Below are 22,594 nucleotides of genomic sequence, written 5' to 3'. Positions count from 1 at the left end.
TAAATAAAGATGTTGTAGAAAAACACTGGATATTCTAATGAAAAGTGTGTGGTTTCTTTTGAGGCTATTTGTGTGATGAAAATGTTCTAAAGGCATTGAAGAATTCACCTCCTTTTATATAAAAATGTAGATATCTACTAAAATTGCTTTTGAAATAAGATGTTTATCCATTCACTAATTATATAACTGGAGAAGCATTGCCTCATTCAGACACTAAGGATGTCCATATATATAATTATAATGAATTTGATAGAGTAACTTCTTTATTATCTACCTCTAGATCTAGTCCTCCAATTGTTCTAATCAAGAAATTAGGAATTTCATAAGCAGTTAGCAAATCACAAGGCCCTCACTTGGCTCTAGTGGCCCCCAAAGAATGAATACAGACACCTAAATTGCCTAATTTATTTTATGCCCTTATGTACTGCAGAAATCTGCCTTACAGTTTTGTGTCACCATGGAACAGAAATAGAATTTTTTTTTTTTTTAGTAAACTCTCTGGAAACAAAATTCTTCCCAGATATTTATTGATAGAAAAATATAATCTAAAAATTCTTCTGCCCAACCCCTTGGCAGCATTCCAGTCTTCCATCTGCTCTGTGAAGTTTCCTTTAGCTCTCCTCACAAATGATTCTCTGAAGTATTAAAGGTCAACTGATAGACACTAACACAAGTCATTCACTGACCCAGGTGGAAGGCATTCTATACTCTGCCCTTATTTTTCTACTAGAAATATGAAGGAGGCTAAAACTTGTTTTTAAAAGAAAATCTTCTCAGCCTTTTTCTTTCTTGGCTAATGTAGATCACTTATGTTATTTTTAGAGTTGGCAATAACTTTAAATGAAAGTAGAATAACGTTTGCAAAAAGAAAAATTACTACAGAACACAACAGCTTCAAACTGAGCTAGAATAATTTTTTTGTCCAAAATGAAATCCCAAATCAAGAAGGCAACCACTAGGTCAGTTGTTTTAGCAACGAGTAATCTTGTACACGTTTTTTTTTTTTTTTTAAAGAGAGAGTGGAGAGGAGAGAGAGAGAGAGAGAATTTTTTTAATATTTATTTTTTTAGTTCTCGGTGGACACAACATCTTTGTTTGTATGTGGTGCTGAGGATCGAACTAGGGCCGCACGCATGCCAGGCGAGCGTGCTACCGCTTGAGCCACATCCCCAGCTCCTTGTACACGTTTTAGTTGGTGTTTGAGAAGCATTTAACTCTGAAATTATGTTCCCATATGAATATAGAGGAAGTTGCAGTTATTAAAGAGTTGAACTTGAAAATTAGTGCTCACCAAAAGTTAATGAATGCCTATCTCATGTTCCAGGAAGATAAAATGTTAAGTCCTACAGAGATGTCTGATTTATATATACAGTATTCCAGAAATGAATGGGATACTCAAAAGATTTAAACAGGAACATCCTTTACTTACGGAAAACAGGATAAAATAAATCTAAAATTAATTGTCATACAATGTTTTGAATGAGATTAGAATGACTATTCCATCAGCTCTAATCATGAACACAGACTTTTCAAGAGTATACCATCTTCCCCTGTTGGCTATTTTTAAAATTTTTTTCATTTACATTTTAGATACATGACAATAATGAATTCATTACACTCATTATTACCCATATACAGCACAATTTTTCTTAACACTGTATATAAAGTATGTTCACGCCAAATTATGCCATTATACATGCACTCTTTTTTTTTTTTTTTTTTTGCATTACAATTCTTAATACACATATATAGCCAAGCATTCCCAAACCCAGGTAATTCTGCAAATTCTTGTGTATGAAAAGAGTTTGGGCCAGAGGAGGTGCTATTTGAAACAGCCAGAAAATTAAGCTGGCACCAATTACAAACAAGCTACTGTGTCTTAATATTAAACCAGAAATTCCTGATTCACTGGTGCAAGGCTTATTTTACACAGAATGTGGATAAAAAGAAAAGAGGCATGCAGGAGAAAAAAATGAAGAAACTTTCATTAAATAACATATGACTACCTGGCACCACTTCACAAACTTGATTATTGAATAACTATTAGTAGACATTTTTTATCTGTTCCTTTAAACTTTGGGGCAGGGCACAAAACTTGAGAAATTCAGAGACACCTGTTGTTTCATGTAGAGCCACTCTGTGGCACAGTGAGATCTACATATTCCTTGTATAATTCCCTGAGCCCTGCTTCTTCTTTATTATTGCATCTTTTCATCTCTTCCCTGCTTAACCCTCACCCTCCAACCATCCCCATCCTCTGACAAGGTACATGGTTTTGTCCTTGCTGTCCATAGCAAGCCTGAGAGAGAAGTTTAAAGGACCTAGTAAGCACCTGTCTGGTTCTTCCTCTACTAAGTCTATGGATTTCTCCTTTATGGTCACCTATCAGATTGGGAAAAGCTACTCAGTGCTGAGGTTTGTTGAAAAGCCTTGATTTTTATATATCCCTAAGATGGAATCTTGTGCATCAAGAAGTCCCAAATCCATGATTTTCCAGATAAAATCATTTAAACAGTCCTAGTAGACAGGGATTGGCAAGTGCTTTTCTCTCTCTCTCTCTCTCTCTCTCTCTCTCTCTCTCTCTCTCTCTCGATGGGACATAAATACCCCATAATTTATATCAGCATATTAAAATTTTACAATTCATCAATGACAACTAGTTCTATTGAAAATTTTACAGCACAGATAAATATCCTTAAGCTAAACTTCAAAAAACCCTGGAATTTCCGATAAAATGGTATCACAGTTTTGAGCGTCATTTTAAGTGTGGGATTATAAATGTACAGCTAGAGCTTAATTTTTTCCATTCACATAACAGTGTTTCAATGGTGTTGTTTCAGTTGTTCTCAGCCCAAAAAAGGAGGAGAAAGGTGATTTGGGGTCCCACAGGACGTTTAGCAATGTCTGGAAACATTTTTGGTTGTCGTGACTCGGGAGTATGATTGTCATTTAGTGGATAGAAGCCAGGAATATTGCTAAACATCCTGCAGTGCAATGGACAACCGCTTACAACAAAGAATGATTTGGATCAAAATGTCAATGGAATCAAGGTTGAAAAATCCTGGTTTAACTTAAATACTTTAAATATTATTTAACTATATGGTAAGATCAAGAAGCTATTATTTCCATTAATAACCAATATTCGCAAAGGCAGCTTAAAAAACAAACCCTGACTAAAATTAAATAAACTCTTCAGAGAACAAGATGTGTGATTTGAGAACAAACCAAAGGGGGAAATTAGATATTTTTACTCATAAGAAGATTCACACACAATTTTCAATGAGGCAGAAAAATGACCTGTCTTAAATAAGAAAATCAAGAAATGAAATGGTTATAAATTATTCTACTCACAAATATTGATTTATTATCAATTGCCATTCCTCAAACATATTAATACACCACTAAAAATACACCATCTAAAAATACACCATCTAAAAATACACCATCTAAAAATACACCATCTAAAAATACACCATCTAAAAACCTCTTGTCAGAAACTAAGATATGTGATAATAGCCAATTTATTATGAATTTTTTTTAGTTCTTTCCATTAGAGAGCAGTCTAGGATATTCTAGGTGTACTCAACCTCCTCTGTTTTTCCTTTAGAAAATCTCCCATCAAGCTAGTAGGGATGGAATGTCATTTGCTGACTACCAGGTTAGTAAGGATGGTTATCATTTGGAAATCTCTCTGGTTTAAGCCCAGAACAGCAGAAGCTGCCATTATCTGAGCATTACTAATAGGAAAGCAAAATAAATATTAAAGCTCCGCTCAAAAAGAACTTATGTATTAGAGGAAATGGGGAAATAATCATCAAAATAAAAGACTTACATAGACCCCAGTCCACGGGAGAAGGAAGTGTTCATTAGGAATTTGTAATAAATCTGGGCTGGGATGTGGCTCAAGCGGTAGTGTGCTCACCTGGCATGCACGGGGCGCTGGGTTCAATCCTCAGCACCACATAAACATAAAATAAAGATGTTGTGTCCACCAAAAACTAAAAAAATAAATATTAAAAAATTCTCTCTCTTTCAAAAAAAAATTTGTAATAAATGAAAGATGAATTCTCCTTTTAACCTCTATGCTATATACAACAAATATAGATGGATTTCATTTGGCTTATGTTTTAAAGATGACTTTTCATGATATCTTTATCTTATAAATAAATTTAAACTGTCCTGTTAAGATCATGCTAATTTCACCTCCTCATTGGCCTCCTGGCTCCACTGCCTGAAAAATGAGTCAATTATTTGTCATAACTCTCCCAAACTTCCTAGTAACTGCACTAGAAATGCAAATATGATCAGAAGACCAGGAATTACAAGGGAAGAAGCCCTGGTGCCAGATTTCCAGCCACTGCTTAGGCCCACTCTAGCCTTGCAGGAGTGGCTTTCTTCTTTGGTAAAATATTTCAAAATCTGTGATTATAGTTTTGAAGAAAACTGTTTTTTTACAAAATGTTATTTGGCTACAAACTATCTCTTCTATTTCCTGGTAATCAACATTACAAACTCCCTTAAGGATTCCTGTCCTCCATTCACTTTGGGAAACAATTCTTGGGTAGCAATTCTAGAAGATATCTAAATCTCAGGTTGTCAATCAGCCTGGGTGAATGGAGAAGGTAAGTGAAGTACTGAAAAAAAAAAACAGTAAGTAGAATGTCTAAGTCATCACTTTAGTTCTAACCCAACACAAATAAAATCAGAAAAGTAAGAAGGAAGGGAATGGTAATGGGCAGGGCAGAGAACCACCTGTGGGAGAGGAGGGGCACAGTGAACCAGAATTCAACACTACTGCACTTAACACTCTTGCCCAGCTGCAACATTGCCATCCATACCTAACAGTGGTAGTGAGTAAACTTTTTATTTAATTATTAGAAATTCAGAATTTGGGCTCCAAGACATTTTTATCCATTCAGTTCCTTTTCTCTTTTGGTAATTTTTATTATTCCAAAAATAGACTTTTCCTTTTAGAAGTAATTGAAGTAATTCATCTACTCCAGTTCCCTTAAGGGGGGTTGATATGTGCAGCATGCTCCAAACACGCTGAAATGGCAACAGTTAATGCTTGCCCACTATGACTTGTGCTCTGTGCAAGCTGTAGGCAGCCCCCTAAGTCTAGAGTCATTATTTTGCTTTTGGCAAATGTTCACTAAACTTTCTTTTTCCTCCCCAAAACACACTAGTTCACTAGATTATAAAGTCGCCGCCAAACCAACCAGACACTTACCGTTGCTGATATACCCAGCAACTGGGGACTGCTGATGGGCATATGCTGTGCCAGTAACAATTTCACAGAGGGGAGCTCCAGTTCAGGTAGAATGTCACCTGGACAGCATGGAAGCTCCATGAGGAGAGCCCACCAGTGGCTTTCATAGTGGTACAGCCTCTGGGCCAGGAACCCCAGGTGATCAGAAAGGTGCAGAACACCTTTCCCCAGTCCAGCTACCAACGCCTTCCTTCTGAAAGCATTTGAATGGTCATTAAGCGGGTTCATCTATAGCAACATGGTTTTATGCTTAGGGTTCTGTTTACGTGATTTTTTTTTACAAGGCAATAACATATCTGTCTGAATCTTAAGGGTTCCTGAAATCATCAGCAGTGTTTTCAAAGAAAAATTAAGAATTGTAGTTTGGGGGTGAGCACAGACCTGCCCTTGGAATATGAAGTTGTAAACTTCTGGAGTCTAGAAGTCTCAAGTAGGCAACACAACCACTCCCTGCCTCTCTAGCAGGCTCATGCACTCTGTGGGCGCTGGGATGGCTGATGCACCTGTGGGGTCCTCTGGCAATCAGGTGGATTATGGATATTTACCGCTCAATATAGCGCAGCAACATTGATGGGAAGCGTACTATGAGTTAGGGACCATAAAAGAGTTTTGCATAAATTAACGTTTAATTTTCACACACCCCAACTCTGAAGCAGGTGACACAACTGGGCCAAAACACACGAGTAAAGAGAGGTTGGCGGGAAGTTAGACCTTCTGATTCCACACCCGACTCTTCCGCACTATTAACCCCGTCGCCGTCTACAATCAGTAAGTTCATATATGGTCCCTGAGACAACCTGCAGCTCTTAAGCATCACAGTTTGGCCTCCCAACACGTAGCCCAGGAGGCCCTCCTCGCCTCGCCCCGCTGACACACTTCGCCCCACTGGGCAGGACAGGACAGGAACACGACTCGCTGGGAGGATTCCCGGCGCTCAGGCCGGACCCAGCGGGAGCGGCCGATCCCCATCCCCCAAGCCCGGCAGCAGGGCGGGGCTCGGGTCGGCAGGAGCCGGGAGTGAGAACCCGCAGCGGGAAGCAGCCGCCGCCCGGGCCGCGCGGGGCCAGGCGAGCCGAGGCGGGGCGGGGCCGAGCGCGACGGGAAGGGGTGGCTGCACGGCCCGGAGCTGCACCGAGCCAGCCCCGCCGCAGCCGCCGCGCACCGAGCCACGATGGGGCTGGAGACCGAGAAGGCGGACGTGCAGCTCTTCATGGACGACGACGCCTACAGCCACCACAGCAGCGTCGACTACGCAGACCCCGAGAAGTTCGTGGACTCGGGCCAGGACCGGGATCCCCACCGGCTCAATTCCCATCTCAAGGTGAAGCTCCGGGAGGGTCTTAACCTGGACGGGAGGCTTGTCCCCCTCCCCACCGCCATGAGTGCGGACGCCTCTGCCCCGCCCCGCCCCACCCCACCCTCGCCCGGGTCCACCACGCAGAGTCCAGGACCTGTATCCTGGCCCTGCCCCTCCGCCACCCGGCTCCCTGCATAGCAAAGAATCCTCAGACAAATTCTTATGTGATCCTAAGAAAAGGTGGGGAGAGTCTAGCCATGTCGGTCCTTCTTGCCTCTCCCGCCTCTTAGCGCTTGCCGTTGTTCTAGGGGCGACAGGTTGGGTGACATTTCGGGTCCCTACGTCTTGCCCCGCAGCTAGGCTTTGAGGATGTGATCGCAGAGCCTGTGACTACGCACTCCTTCGACAAGGTGTGGATCTGCAGCCATGCCCTCTTTGAAATCAGCAAATACGTGATCTACAAATTCCTGACCCTGTTCCTGGCCATCCCCTTGGCCTTTGCTGCGGGAATTCTCTTTGCCACACTCAGCTGTCTGCACATCTGGTGAGAAGGGGCACACTGGGTGGACCGGATTTCTGCAAAGTAGTGATGTTTTTGTTTTTTTTTTTTTTTGCCACCTGACAGCCCTCCGCCCCGCCCCAAACCCCTTCCTTTCTCCCTGGCCGGTTTGTAGAGGAAAGAAGAAGCATCTGTTCCCAAAGCAGTAGCAAAACTGAAAGGCCCTGAAAGGCAGCTTACTTGCTTTAGAATAATAGTTCAGACTGGTATTTTAGTCAGAAGGAAGAATGCACCCCTTTCCAGGAAGTGATTTTCCTTCACATACATGAATGAGGCTGAATTGAGTACCAGAGGTGGGGACCTCCAAGCATGCTTCCGGCCACAGGCTGCTCTGGGGTCCTGTTCTGACTTGTACCTGTGGTTCTGGGCAGGGCTCTTCTTTCTTTCCTTGCCTTTTATTCAGTCACCACCTGTTCTTGGGGTAAACAAAAGTGATCTCTGCGCAGAATGTCAGTGACAATATAATTGCCCAGGGAAATCAGGCCTAGTTAAGCAGCTCTGGAAGAGCTGCTCCAATCCTACTTGACAAATGGCAAGAACAGGACCAGAAGAGAACTCAAGGTGCGAGATAATGAAATGAGAAGGCCATCAAATTACTTTTTCACTTGTGAGGAATAAACATTATCAACAGCAGATAGTTAGAAAGAAAAGAAATAGGGAAACCCACTGGACCTCCATAGGATGTTTTGAGTAACTTACACTCAAAATGCACCATAGAACTTTGGACCATTTTTAAAGGCTTAAATTTTTTAAAGGCATCATAGTTCACCAAGTTTTATTATTGAGTTAAAGGATATCCACTTTATTCTGAGAGGAAGATCATCCCCAACATCACAGCAGCAGTCAAACTGGTGCCTCAGGCAGTCCTAATGAAACACTTGCAACCCCAGAGGCCTCCATGGGGTTACCACTTACATGATGTTGCCACACTGTTCATTGCTAGAATTTACCAAATTATTTTTTCATTCCTCCCTACCATCTCTCAGTTTCTTTGCTCAGTTAGGTAATTGGTTTGTTCCGCAGACTAAATTTATTGAGTGCTTAGTTTGTGCTGGACACTGATCATAGGATCTTCCTCCAGCCACCCACAGAGTATCAGGGCAGCTGGCTAGGTAAAGATGTGAATGCTGAGAGAATGTAGTTAAGTCTAATGGGAAACAGGAGGAAACAGGAAAAGCTTTGTGAGGGAAAGAAGTCTAAGAAGGCCTTTAAAAAAGTAAAAATTCACCAGATAAATAAAGAAAGTCCAGATTTAACCAAGTTGTAAGCCATTACTTAGAAAGTGTTGAAAGATTGACACAGAAATAAAGATCTTGGCCTTTATACGTGTGCAGATACACAAAGTCCAGATGTATAGTTATCTCGTATTTGATATTCACATACACATGGATTTTTTTTTTGGTAGGTGCCTAAATCAGCAAATAAAATTTGGGATTCTTAATTAACTAAAACTAGTCATCTTAACTTCGATGTCAATTTTTCATTTCAAAAGTATGGAAAACTGAGTGACACAGAGAATAGTGTGAAATGCACATTATGACGCTATTTGGAAATACAGAGTACCATATTTATAGTTGGCAAAGCTAGGCTTTCCCAGAGCTTTTGTGGAAGAATTGGAAAAAAGGAAAGGTTTTCATTTATTAAATGGCGGAAAGATACAAGTAATACTATAATACTATATAATTAACTAAGTGATGCCTCTCTCCACCTGGCTGAATGGTAGGTGTTTTTTGTGTAGTTCTTCCATTGGTGAATCATCAACTCACATACATTTTAACCATACACACACACACACACACAAAAAAAAAACCATTATTTAACTTCACTTGTTTTTCAAATTACATTCATGTGGGATATTAATATTTAACTGTCATACATTTGTCATCAGGAAGCCATGATTGTAAGTAGAGGAGTAGTTTCAAGCAAAAATGCTTAATTGTTAGTTTATGCCTTGATCAAATAGATTTATCATTATTGAATTACATCCCCATGACACACAAGGCCAGATCGATGAGAGGCTATATAGGAGAGCAAACCCATTTAGGTAAGCTTTCTTCTCTTTCTCCATCTTTTAAAGCAAGGGATTGAACACTGTTTTACTAAGAGATTGATGGTGTCCAAAGCTAAGACAATATGCATTAGTGGCACTTTAAACCAAACCACAATGTCACCACACATGTAGTATTAGATTTTTTTTTTTTCGTTTTTTGAGATGGAATCTCACTATGTTGCCTAGGCTAGCCGTGAACCTCACGTCTCAAGTGATCCTCCTGCCTCAGCTCCCTGAGTAACTGGGACTGTAGGTGCATGCCACTGTGTACTTTCATTTCAAATTTTGTAAACAAATAACAACAACAAAAATTAAAAACCAGAAGTCTAGTGATATAAGACCCTTTACCAGAAGTACAGATCATTAATGACCAGTGAATTGATTTGATTTGGTACCACAGTTGGACATATATAGCTGTCATTTGGCAAATAAGATCTTTGGACATAAGTGGATCATTACCAAAGAAATGTGATTGGAGCATCTATATTCTAATTTTTGCTGGGGTGAAATGCAAATGGATGTTTACTGACAAAAATGCAATGGTAGTGATCTCATTTCTAGGGGATATTTTTAATTACAGAAAATTTCTGTGACAGTACAGTCTGAATAACACTATAGTTAATAAAAGCTGAATAAAGATCCTAACTTAGGGCCAGATTATCCATTGGAAGAAAAAAAAATATTCTTATACATTGTAAATTTTTTATCAGAAAGGTCTGGTTGACCACACTGAGCCTCTACAAATTTGGGGTCATTACAAATTGTGTATAGTTTTAAAGAAAAATTATTTACAATATTGAAAACATAATTGAAGTTTCATATTCAAGGATTATTGGACTCTTTTATCCAAAAAAGAATGACAATTTGAAGAAAATAAAGTTAAAATGAGTACATCACATCCTTAAACTAAAAAATCCATTGTTGTTAGTGCTTAATTCCTTTTGAGGACATGGAGCTCTAAAGAGTTATGGGGGGTGGAAATTTTTTTTAGCCTGAGAAAAAGTGGAAAGTACATTTTATTTTAAATGAAATGGATTTGGTTAGGAAACTTTCTGATCTAAACTTCAGTCTTAGTAATTTATCAATTCAAGATTATTTTGTTCTAGTTGTTTTCCTTATATATTCTGTCTTCAAAACAGGTCTATTTATTATTCATTCTAGATCACATCATATGGACATCTCAAGGACACATTAAGAGCCTACTATGATAACCAGTTCTGTAGGATTTCCTCTTCTCTCTTATTTGTGGCAGTGTGCCCAAGGCCCCACATATCAAGTGAGAAACAAAATGAGATAAAAGGTCAAAGTTTATCATTATTCAAGTTTTTACTCAACTGATTAGCTTTGAAATAATTCATAAATAATTTTCTTATAAGATTGCTTCAAATATTTAGCACTTCCAGTAAAACACAAGATAAATATAGTCCGTGTAGTTAGGCAATCTGAATAATTTAGTACTCTCAAAATATACCAATCAGAAAATTGCTGATTGACTCTTCTGAACTAAGTGCAGCAGACCTTTAAATCACATTTTAACAGCAAAACAAGAAAACCAACCTCACTTCTTTGTACCCACCCAGGTAAATAATAGTTTCCATTAAAGCTACCAACAATGCCTAAGAATTCACATACTTTTGTACTCAAAGAGCACTACAAAAAAAAAATCATTAAAATATTACATAGAAAATTCACTATCCTGAGGAATTTAAGAATATTAAGCAATTTTTTTTAAAGATGTGCAAAAGTAATTTAAGGAAAGGCTCATTCTTTTTCTTATCTAAGATACTAATGTCAATTTCAGGGCTAATTTAACTATACCACACAGCCTTAATGTGTATAATTGCTATGAAAATTAATAATATGAAGCATAATTAACAATATGGAGCATAATAGAATGCAAAATTTTATTTCTGCTCAAATATTTATGAAAGGTCAAGTCACTTAAAGTCACTTGAAGAACTTATATTCCAGAAGAAAAGCCACAAATATAAGCATCTATTTATGATACCTTTTGATAAATATCAGGATTAGCAAGTGTGTTTCAGTACTATAGATGCACAGAGAGAGAGAGAGAGTATGCAACTTTACCTGGTCCAGGGAGAAGGGAAGGAGGATTAGGCACCAGGAGAGGCAGTCATGAAGTAGAACCTCAGAGAAACAAGGCAAGTTGGGCAGGTTAATGTTTAGGGGCAGAGATCAGAAAGATAAATAAACTATTTGTTTATTTGTGTTGCCCTGTTTTGGATAGCATTTACCAAGAGTATGAGTAGCCTCTTTATTTTTTAAGCCACTTATTTTTTGTGCTTCTCATCACTATGGTCATTGTCCATTTATTTTGAATTATTTGTCAAATTTAAGTGAGTCTTGTCTTTATTGTATCTTTTCACACATGTAGGAGAGTCATTGGTCTTATTTGATAACACGAATAATCCTTACACATTCCTCTTCCTCCATTCCAGGATTATAATGCCTTTTGTAAAGACCTGCCTGATGGTTCTACCTTCAGTGCAGACAATATGGAAGAGTGTGACAGATGTTATCATTGCCCCATTGTATACAAGCATTGGACGCTGCTTCTCTTCTGTCAATTTGCAACTGAGCAAGGACTGAGCATTTAAACTGCTGTCTGGAGATTTGAATACTGTAATACTTCTTTGTTGTTGTAACATAAAAGCACTACTGTTCTCTTTGTTGCTCAACTGGTCTAATTAAGAAAACTATTAAGATGGGCACCCACATTTGGAAACAGCTATTGGCAAGTTATGCTTTTCTAATTAAGAGCCAAGAATTTCATGTCTAATTTTATAACCAGAAGTATACACTAGGCTGACAACATTTAATTTTAAAGGGAGACAGTTTTTACTTTGTAAAAAGGTACACATTTTATACTGACTAACTTGTGATCAAGGAACACTTCTCTCAAAACACTACAATAGCTTTGTATACAACAGCTCGTAAAATGTGGGATTTCTTATATACATATGTTTTTTTACTATGGGAGTAATACTTTTTCTATTACTTTTACAGATAGAAGGATACCTAGAGATAATCTATAATAAGATCCTAGAAACTGAAATAGCAAAAGAATATAATGATAGTAATTATCAAATATAATAAATAAATGTGAAAATAGATTCATGAAAATGTGTTCCTTTCAGATATTGTTATCTTATAGACCTATTTAACAAGATATTTCATTTTACTGTATATTTTGTACTTAATGTAAATCTTGCTCTAATCAAATTGCTTTAAAGCATTTTTATTATATTATCTTGTTGAACTAATATATAGAAAAAGTAAATGTATCTCCTACAAAGTAACTTCATTGGTAAGATTGCACTGTCTTGATTATGTAAGCCTTTTTATGTCTCTTTGGGAAGGAATTTAAGGTTTTCCTTTCTAACTTTTTCAAGAAAAATCCTGAAATGTTTTATGACTGATATTGATCTGGCTATGATTTTAATATAATTTCTATCTAATTGCTATCTTATCTAGAAGATGCTTTCTCTTTTATAGTTGCAAATTTAATCTTATAATTGCAATTTTAATTCTGCTTTTCTATGAATGTTTCATTTTACTTTCAAATAATGTTGGTGCTATTTAGTAACATTTGATGATACAGGCTATTCTGATCCTACAATAAATTTCTACTAAATGATTCATATAGAAAGATTTATGGGAGAGTTGTTCAATTTGGGGGTCCTTGATACTAAGCTACATGCATTAATTAAAAATTAACAGCTACAAACTTTTAAGATATTCTCTAATGTAGATTTTGTAATACCATATTCAATTATTGTTTTTGAGCCATAGAGTCCTATTTTAGTGTTATAAGTTACTGTTACTTTAAAAATTTCATTCTAAAATGATAAATGTACAAAAACTGTCTACAGGGTGAGTAGCTACTACAATTTACATATCTTAAAAGTGTGTAAATACTCACATTTCAGAACAACCATTGAAATTGAAATAGCATTCTTTTGAATATCCTTTTAAATGACAAATCTTTCCCAAATTATATTCTGATAAATATAAAGGATGATTAAACTGGAATACTATTGGGAACCAAATCAAGAGAATGATTAAATTAGGACATTCCTGTCCTTTTGAAGGTAGTTATATAAAAGATATTTCAAAACCATGTGAGGACTTTGTAGCATCCTTAGAAAAAACTCATGATCATGACGTTAAAGCACTGTCATTCATTTGACTATAAAGATTTTACTGTGTTAGTTTAAAAGGTCAATCAGTCTCATGACTTTATATGCTTTGTATTTAAAATTTTTTAAACATTTAGATACTTTGATTGCTTCAAAATAATTGATTAATAAAATGTCTATTTTAGTAAGTCACAAGCTTCAATCCTTTCAAATACTTATTGGCAAGTTTTAAAGCCAAAATATATAAAAATTATATAATTATAATAATGTATAAGTAATAAATATGATTTCTTCATTTCTGAACAGTATTGCTTACTTTCAAAATGAATTTTTATTGAGAGTTTTCACGAAGTATTTCACTTCATGAAATTCAAAAATTCAAATTTTGGATAAAACTGGGCAAGATGGCACACACCTATAATCCCAGTGACTCGGGAGGCTAAGACAGGAGGATGGCAAGTTTGAGACCAGCCTCCAAACTTAGTGAGGCCCTAAGCAACTTAGCAAGGCCCTGTCTCAACATAAAAAATAAAAATGGCTGGAGATGTAGCTCAGTAGTAAAGCATCTCTGGGTTTAATCCCCAGTACCAAAAAACAAAACAAAACAAACAAACAAACAAAAAAAAAACAAGTTTTGGATAAAGTGAATCAAAGTTTCAAATGCAAACATGTTGATTCTTTTATTTGGGGCAGGAAGAAGACAAGGAGACTTCTTCATTGTCCATAATAAACTTTCTAAAAACTCATAAATATGTGCATTGCTTTTATTGCATTTATTACATTAAACATGGAATTGATCAATAAGAAACACATCAAGCTAATTTTAACTTATTAAAAACTCAAAATTAATAAATACATGAGTTATTGCTTATTCAGGAATATATTTTTAAAAACTACAAGATTGGAATTTATTCTTTGTTTTCCTAGCCCTTAAAGAGATTCCACATAAATTTTTCTAACACTTGATAAGTAGTATGAAATCACTTACTCATAAACCCACCATCTTTCACCTTTATAAAGTCTCTTCTTGTTAATGCTAAATCAAATAATATTTCTGTTTCTAATTTTTTAAATATGAAAGTAATAACAATATAAATCACATGGATTTACATACCTGTATCATGAAGCCAGACCAAAGTCCAAAATTATTTTTGGAAAGCAAGTGTGTGACAAGTAGTTGCTGGTATTATTTTCTTATGGTCAGTTAATCTGGGAAAATGACCAACCTTTAATAATAAAGACGAAGGTGTTTGGCTTCTTAACATGTTCTTTATAGTTTCAGAGAACTTTAAAACCTGCTCTTTTCAATGGTCATTTGCATCCCACTAACTTATTTCAATGTCTTATCTTGGGAAATTTTTTTATTGTAATGAAGAATGCCAAGCACAAAGTCAGACCTCTGGATTCCAATCCAAGGTGTGTCACTCCTGAAAATGGTTTTAACCTTTGGGTCTCAGTTTTCTTATCTTTACCAAAATGATATCTCAAGAACTTTCCATCTCATGGTTTTTCTATGACTTAAGTAGGGTACAGATTTTACCATGTCTCTTTTTACCAATCTAGCCGCTCAATTCAGGAACTTAAAAAAAAAAAAAGGCAATGAATTTCCTGTCAATTATGAGGTTGGCATGCTATGAATTCATTAAACATAATACATGTATTTTTCTCTCTTCCAGTGATTGTTATGACTTTGACTCTTTGTGACAGTAATTCTTAGGTTTTTGTCAGTTCTTGTTTTTTTTTTCCAAAAAATAACATACAAATCTATATTTTAAATTACTTAGGATAAATTCAAAGATTTTTCTACCAAACTTGTTGCTACAGCACTGTTTTGGTTTGAATCTTAAATGTCCCCTGATGACTCATATACTTTAAAGGCTTGGTTGCCAGTCTGGGGAAATTTGGGGAGGTGATGGAACTTTCAGGAAGTAGGGCCTAGGGGAAGGAAATTAGGTCATTGGGGTATACTCTTGAAGGAGATATTCGGACCCTGGCCCCTTTCTGTCTCTCTCTTTGTTTCTTTACCATTGTGAGGTGAGTAGTTTCTTCCACCAAATGCTTCCACCATGATGTTCTGCCTTGACCCAGTCCCAAAGACAATAGGGCTAAGTGACCATGTTCACTGAAACCTCTAAAACTATGAGCCAAAACAAATCTTTCCTCCTTTAAGCTGATTTATCTCAGGTATTTTGTTACAACAAAACAAAGCTGACTAATGCAACTGCCATGCTCATCACCGTCTTTATCTTTGGCCTGTCTACTTGCCAGAGCCTTCTAACCAGCCACACTTGCTACCTTCAATATGATCTAAAATCCCTCTTTCTCTTAAAAATAAATAAATAAATAAAGTGATTCTATCAAACTTCCATGTCACTTCCCTTAAAATGGTCATCCAAACTCTTGAGCAACATATACAAGGCCTTCACTATCAGTCTGCTGTCACTGTTAGTGATTCTTCTATAGCCTTTTTGAAAACTTATGCTACTTTTATGTAATTCCACTCTCTCCTACCACATGCCAGCAATTCTCCCCCAAGGCCTACCTAAATCCTGGCATGTTTCCAAAATTTCTCCACATTAAATACCTTTTCTGTGTCTTAATATATAAAATTGTATATGAAGACCACTCCCAGGTATATATTGGTACTCAGTACTTAATAAGTGTAATTAATAATTTCTGAATGAACAATGAAATAAACAGCTGAAGAAAACTTGGAATGATTATAGAAGTACAGGTACAAATGACACTCAATTTTTTTTTCATTTATAAAACGGGTCTGAAATATAGTGATTTGAATACGATTTTCCTTCTCACCATTTTCTGACTCATAAACCATGAAGGCAGGTAAATTGAAACTTATGTAAAGCATACAGGTGTATTTCATCCTCTGGATCAATGCCTGACTTTTGTTTCCAATCTCTCATCTGAAATTTATTTCCAGAGTTCCTGGGTTAGGAAATCCTAGCACTTAGAAAAATCATATGGTAACATAACTTGTATGCTTCTTAGAATGTTGCCATTTCTTTCACTAGCCTGTCTCTCACTTTGAAATGTATGCGATTGAAATGTTGTTTCTATAGAGTTTTACATTTCAGAAAACAAGGGCTCATGTTTGTCTCATTTGAATTCCAGGTCAAATTAAATCTCCATAGAGAAAAAAATACAAATAATGGGTCACTTCTTTAGTTTGCAACTTTATCATTGTAAAATGTTTAAGATAATAAGACCTTACAGGATTTTTACAGGGTTACACACTGCCTAAAAAAGCTAAGAAGAAGAAGAAGAAGGGACCTAGAGCTTCATCACAAGTCAGGATTCAATATATTCTTTCCCTTAAGGTGTGTGCATGTATGGAGGTCAGGCTGACAAAGGAGGAGGCAGAGGACATGGTCTACTAGATATTCAGATACACGCGTATAGTAAATATTCAGGCTATGTACATTAGAAATAAAAATAATCTGCACTACTATAATCTAACCATCCCAATGTCTTCTCTCTCCTCACTGCCAAATACCAAAGTGAGCAAAATCTCCATCATATTTCAAATCATTTTTTAACTCACTTTTCAGCTTTTTTCTTTGGATTAATATCCAAAATGCCATCACAGAAACCTTATCCCTTGATGATTTTTAAGTGCAAAGTACCCTTGAGTGGGGTAACATTTCAATTGATCAGCAGTCATCTTTTACTTTAGTGTGAATGGATGGCCTGAAGGGGATATTGAACCTGTATGGGTACCTGCATGTGGGGGCCCTGAGTGCAGTGTGAGGGCACCACACACAGATTAAAAGAGATGCTACCCAGGGGAAAGCTGGGACAGAGAATGGAAAACAGGAGGCTCCAATGACATGACCTTCACCTCTCACAGCTTTGCTTTTGGACCCCCCTGCTTCGAATCCCTAGAGCAGGGGTCAACACAAACTGAACAGGCATGGAGGGAGTTGAAGTCAGCAAAGACTTCTTTATCTCCACAGAGGAGAGTGGCTTTTGTCTTATTGAACGAAAAGGAGCCCGGGAGGGGGGCATTGAGGGCTCTGCTGGAACCATGTACCCTAAAGACAGCTCAGAGAGCAAAACTGAAGCTGAAAACTGAACTATAACTGTGACCACCTGTGTCTCTTTCACCTTGCCCCTCTCTGCTATTGACTGCTGCTGTGTCCGTGCAAAGAAAGGACACCACAGAGCAGTCAGAAAAATCAGAGGACACCACTTCAACAATTATCCAAAAATAGGACAGGGACACCTATCTGCCTGCATTTGGACGTGTTAGGTCACTCAGCTTGGCTGCACGGCTGGAGAAGTCATTTTGCCATTATAGGAAAAGGTAGGGGTGGGGAATGATGAGAGAAAGGAAGAGACGTGACTCAGAGTGAGAAACAGCACGTAGTCAAGGGCAAATACTTCTCTCAGACATAAATGGATCAGGAAGAGAAGAGAGCAACAGGTCATCTTTGGAGCATTCTTTTCTTTGCCTGCCTCCCAGTCACTTGTCACTGAGCACCGACCAGTAACAAAAGGGGAGAGAAGGGCAGAAAGCAGGTCCTGCTTCTCTGACTGAATGGAACATCAGTTCCAGCCAACTGCTGTCTCAGCTAACTGGGACAGTGAACAAGGAGTCAATTGGAAAGTTGAAGGGATGAGCATGCCATTTCTCAGGGAGGCAAATGGCAAAGATTAGCACACTTACATTACTGGGGAGGAAAGTGATTGATCCTGTGTGGATCATCTAGCTGGGAAAATTCAGATCTCAGTACCAACAACAAAAAGAGCAGGTGCATTTGTGGAGCACTGATGACCTGCTGGACACTTATTTAATCTGCACGGCAACCCTACGATGGATGGGGGGGTTTACATCCCCACATCTCAGATGATAAAACTGATGCTCTGAAGTGGAGGATGTTATGCAAGATCACACTAGGAGCTGGGATTTGAGCAAAGACGATCTATCACCAGAGTCTACATGCTTAATCACTGTGGTGGTCATTTTCTACTTTCCCTAGGATTTGTGCCTGAGACTTGTTCTCCCTTCCAGCCCAAATCTTTTTTGTAATCATTCAGTCACACCTCCTTCGCTGTATCTGAAAAGTATCTTGTTTTTATTCTCCCATCAATGAGGCCAATTCCATGACTCAAAAGTAAGACTTCTCCCATGCTGGCATCTAGGCTCCCTGGACCTCTTCAGTCTGCATTTCTAGTCCCCAGAGTCCTTCCCCTAAATTTCCGGGCACATCCTCTCTTTCTTTCCCTTTACCATCTCAGCTCTAGACCTTACATATTGCAGCTAATGTCAGAAAAGTATTTTACAAATGCTAACACTCCCATTTTTAAAATAAATCTCATAAAAAAATTCACTACTTTCACAGTCTTCTCTAATATGTATCACAAGGACAATAATTTTTCTCCTCATGACTGACACTTTGATGCAGAAAATATTAATAATTGTACTAATACTTTCTGTTTAGATTTAACATATCTCTTTCAAGATAGAATCTATATTTTATGTCTTTATTCCTCTAGTTAGAAATGTATTTTCAATCTGTCTAGCCTTTAATGTTTAATCCATTATTGTCAGTTATGTTATCTTGGAAATTCCAAGAAAACCCATTTATGAATTTTTTTTTCACTGTAGAATAATTAAATCATGATAAAACTTTAAAAGCAGGGCTGGATTGCCACATACAATCATATTAATGGCTTACTTGTGTATTACCACACTGCTTTTCCACAGGTGTGTATAATTTAAAATTGCAACAGCAGTGTGTGTGAGAGATAGTTTCTCTACATGACATCAGTATTGCTATGTCTATATCAGTAAGATTTAATATATATGTAATTTTACTAAGTTATTAGGTAGTATTATAGAACAATGCTATAGTATCCCATTTTACATATATAAAAGTTTAATGAGCATTTTTCTATAGTGATAATGAATACTGTGATTTACTCTAATTTTTCAATTACATGTAATACAGTAATGCTGTGCTTTGCAGTAGTGATTATGATGGACTCCTGTTAAAGAAGAATAGTCAATGGTCAGCAATCAGAAGTGATGGGTCCCAACTGAAGTCTTGTTCAAAGGCAGAAACCACACCAAGAGGCTAACCTGTAGAAATATTGATGGATACTATCGAGGCCTCTTCCAAATGCAAAAGACCATGAGGCTTGCCTGTGTGAACACTACCATGCCAGCTCCTTGGTCTCATAAGCAGGAAAATGGAGTGAGCCCAGATGGGAGTTAGAGGAAGGATTAAAACTCAGACTAAAGGACATGGAGGAGGATACTTTTTCAATTAACATAGATTTTGCTCCGTGATCTACCCCAAACCATATATAAGCTCCTAACCTAGCACACCAAAATGGGTTTTCCTACTATCTGACCCCCTTCTGCATAGCAGAAATTCTATCTCTTCTCACTTAAATAAATCCTACTCAGTTTGCTCTTCCCTTCTGTGATTTCCATGGATTTTATTTTTCAGATTTGTAAGACAAGAACCCAGAAGGAAATTGGCTGGGTTCCTGGGGTGTGCTGTGACATCAAGAACTGCAACACACTGATAATAGTAGCAAGAAAAGTCCAGCACTATAGGCTGCCTTGAGGCTGATGTCGATGGATATCTCCTGGTGTGTGTAGCTGTTAACACTAAAGCAGCTATTTCAGCTGCAAAGATCTGCAGCTAGCACAAACTCTAACCACCAACAGAAGCCGTGAATCCAACCTCATCTCAAAACTCCAGTTTCACTATTCATCAGGCAAGATTATACTTCCCAATATTGTCAATGACTAGCCCAGATCCATGCACCCTTCTCTTTTTCTCTTTCTCCTCATCCCCATTCTCACCCATTCCTACAAATTAAACATGTTAGATGGCTTTGAAAGAGCTTTTACAATACTTTGCTATCAGATAAAGGAAACTAATTGAACCCCATAATGTGATTTCTTTAGAACTTTGTCTTAAACTATCTAACAAAGATTAATATTTTTTTCTAATTCAAGTTTATAAACTACCACATACAAAAACTTTAAAAAATCACCAAATGAATATTTCTACAATAGTAAATAGGTTTTACACACATGTTCTCTCACAAAGTAATAGCTGTAAACCAACCAATATCAAAAAAGAGAAGAATATTTAATGTGGGAAATCACAACACTGAAATACATGAAAAGATGCATAAGATGCATCCAACCCTTTCTCTCCAGGTTGTTACCAGCTTTTGGGGGAGGCCTCAGGAACAGCACATATTGGAGTTAGATGTCACATGCTACATATGCAGGGCCCCTACAGGAGAGAGAATGAGATGGGGTATTGAAAGAGGACAGAAGCAAAACACTGAACATAAAACCAGAAAATTATGTTATCATCCAGAGAAACACATGAGCAATCAACTGAATCACTCACACACATTTTATTTAGACAAGAGAAAGATCCTATGATTACTAAATATTTGAAAATGAAACCCCTGAAAAAGCAACAGAGTTGTTGGCATTATTTGCTGCAGATGTTGCTGAAGGATAACATGAAACGTGAAAAAGTGCAAAGAATGGATTTTATTAAAACTATTTTTTTCCTCCCTAAGGGGAGAGAAAGCCCATTAGTGTAGGCATACATGCGTGCGCGCGCACACACACACACACACACATGCATGCACACACACACATTGTAACATAAGTATATTCAAATAAGAGGGAAAAGTAAAAACAAGACTGTGAAATAATTTTCCTGGAAGAACTTTGGCAATGGCAAGCATTAATCTACCTGGGACAGATACAATGCAGCCCATGCTCTATGCTACACAATGAACTAAGGATTGATTCAAAGATTCCCATGAAGAAAAGTGCAGAATTGAAAAGGAAAATCTCCCAGCCCTGAAGTTCACAATGAAGTTCACAAAGCATGAGACTCTTCAAGGTGAAGGATGGGTTTGGGCTACTTTGAAGAAGCTGCAAGAAATTACTTTGTGGTCTTAAAAAAATTAGTTGATGTGACCTAAACTCTTTGGATGGCCAATACTTTTTAAGTATGGCTAATGGCAATATTCAATATAGTTCAGGCCCTTTTGTATATTTAAAAAAAAAAAACAGCTTGGCTGCTGCCCAGCCTGTAATTCCTGATTTCACATTCCAAGAAGACTTCAGTTTATAGAAATGGAAAGAACTTCCAGTTCCCTGCAAGCCACTTGGCCAACTTAACCTGTAGGGTTTCCCCCTGTAAATGATGCTTCCTTCAATTTGCTTACAAATACTTTAATGGTAGGTTATTTCCTTTTGTTGAGTGGAATTCCCTCTAAGTCATCCAGGCTGCAGTTATTTTTTGTCCCATAATATGAAGAACCTTTTATGTATGTTTTAGTGAGTTTTCTCCCCTTCATCCATGGTTCTTAAGTAGGAGAGTGGCGTTTGCTGCCATAACTTCTGCCTTTTTAAACTCTGTTTCAGTTTAAAGTTTTCAAGTTTCCTGTACATCACTGCTTCTCAAAGATAGCATGCATATGAATGACCCTGGGGATCTTGCTAAAAGATGAAGCTGGAATCAGTAAATCTGGGATTGTCCCTGAGAGTCTGTATTTCTAACAAGTTCTCAAGTGATGCCAAGGCTGCAAGTCCCTGAGCTGCCCTTTGAGGCTGTAACAGAGCCCGAGTAATTAGCTTGAGTCAGACATGGAAAGAGAGAAGATGGGAGAGAAGAGCAGATCCTGACAGTATTCATTTGTTTGGTTGGACTTATAAAAAGACTGAGCAGGCTGTTCAAAAACTCTAGTTCCTGGGAGTGGGGCTGGGGCTCAGTTGTAAAGTACTTGCCTTGCCCACGTGAGGCACTGGGTTCAATCCTCAGCATCACATAAATAAGTAAAATAAAGGAATTGTGTTCATCTACAACTAAAACTCCATATATTAGAAAAAAACTCCAATTCCTTACTCCTGCTTTAAAACACATTCACATTCCCTCTGAAGTAAGCAGAATCGATTGCAGGTAAAAACCAGTAGTGCAAAATTGCACCCCAGCATCTAGGATGAACAAAAGCTGACCTTGCAAAGGAGTAGTTTCTCTAGAATTAGTGGAAAAATACACTTCTATATACTTTTTAAAGAGTGAAATGCCTCATGATTAAGCATCATTGCTGAAGAAAGTAGTATACAGATAAATTTCCCTTAGGTCAGATCAACTCCTGGTAAATCGTTTATTTACTAAGGAAAGGACCAAAAGGAAAGAGAATTTCCTTTGTTAAATAATGGAGCTCTGACTTCAAGCCAGATGGG

The 22,594-nt window shown here is 37.5% G+C and overlaps 1 protein-coding gene and 1 long non-coding RNA gene across 2 annotated transcripts in view; one reads left to right on the top strand and one right to left on the bottom strand.

Annotated features, from left to right (window-relative positions):
- LOC144375429 (uncharacterized) overlaps positions 1-22,594 on the bottom strand; it is a 183,993-nt gene that overhangs the window by 7,111 nt on the left and 154,288 nt on the right. The gene's annotated exons all lie outside the window — the stretch shown is intronic.
- On the top strand, positions 6,176-14,085 carry Cav2 (caveolin 2). The gene is made up of 3 exons (XM_005332282.5): positions 6,176-6,590; positions 6,923-7,110; positions 11,635-14,085. The coding sequence occupies exons 1-3, from the start codon at positions 6,441-6,443 to the stop codon at positions 11,783-11,785; spliced, it is 489 nt and encodes a 162-aa protein (XP_005332339.1). The 5' UTR covers positions 6,176-6,440; the 3' UTR covers positions 11,786-14,085.

The sequence above is a fragment of the Ictidomys tridecemlineatus genome, chromosome 2, assembly GCF_052094955.1.
Source record: "Ictidomys tridecemlineatus isolate mIctTri1 chromosome 2, mIctTri1.hap1, whole genome shotgun sequence".
Taxonomy (NCBI): domain Eukaryota; kingdom Metazoa; phylum Chordata; class Mammalia; order Rodentia; family Sciuridae; genus Ictidomys; species Ictidomys tridecemlineatus.
This window is presented reverse-complemented; position numbering and strand designations above follow the sequence as displayed.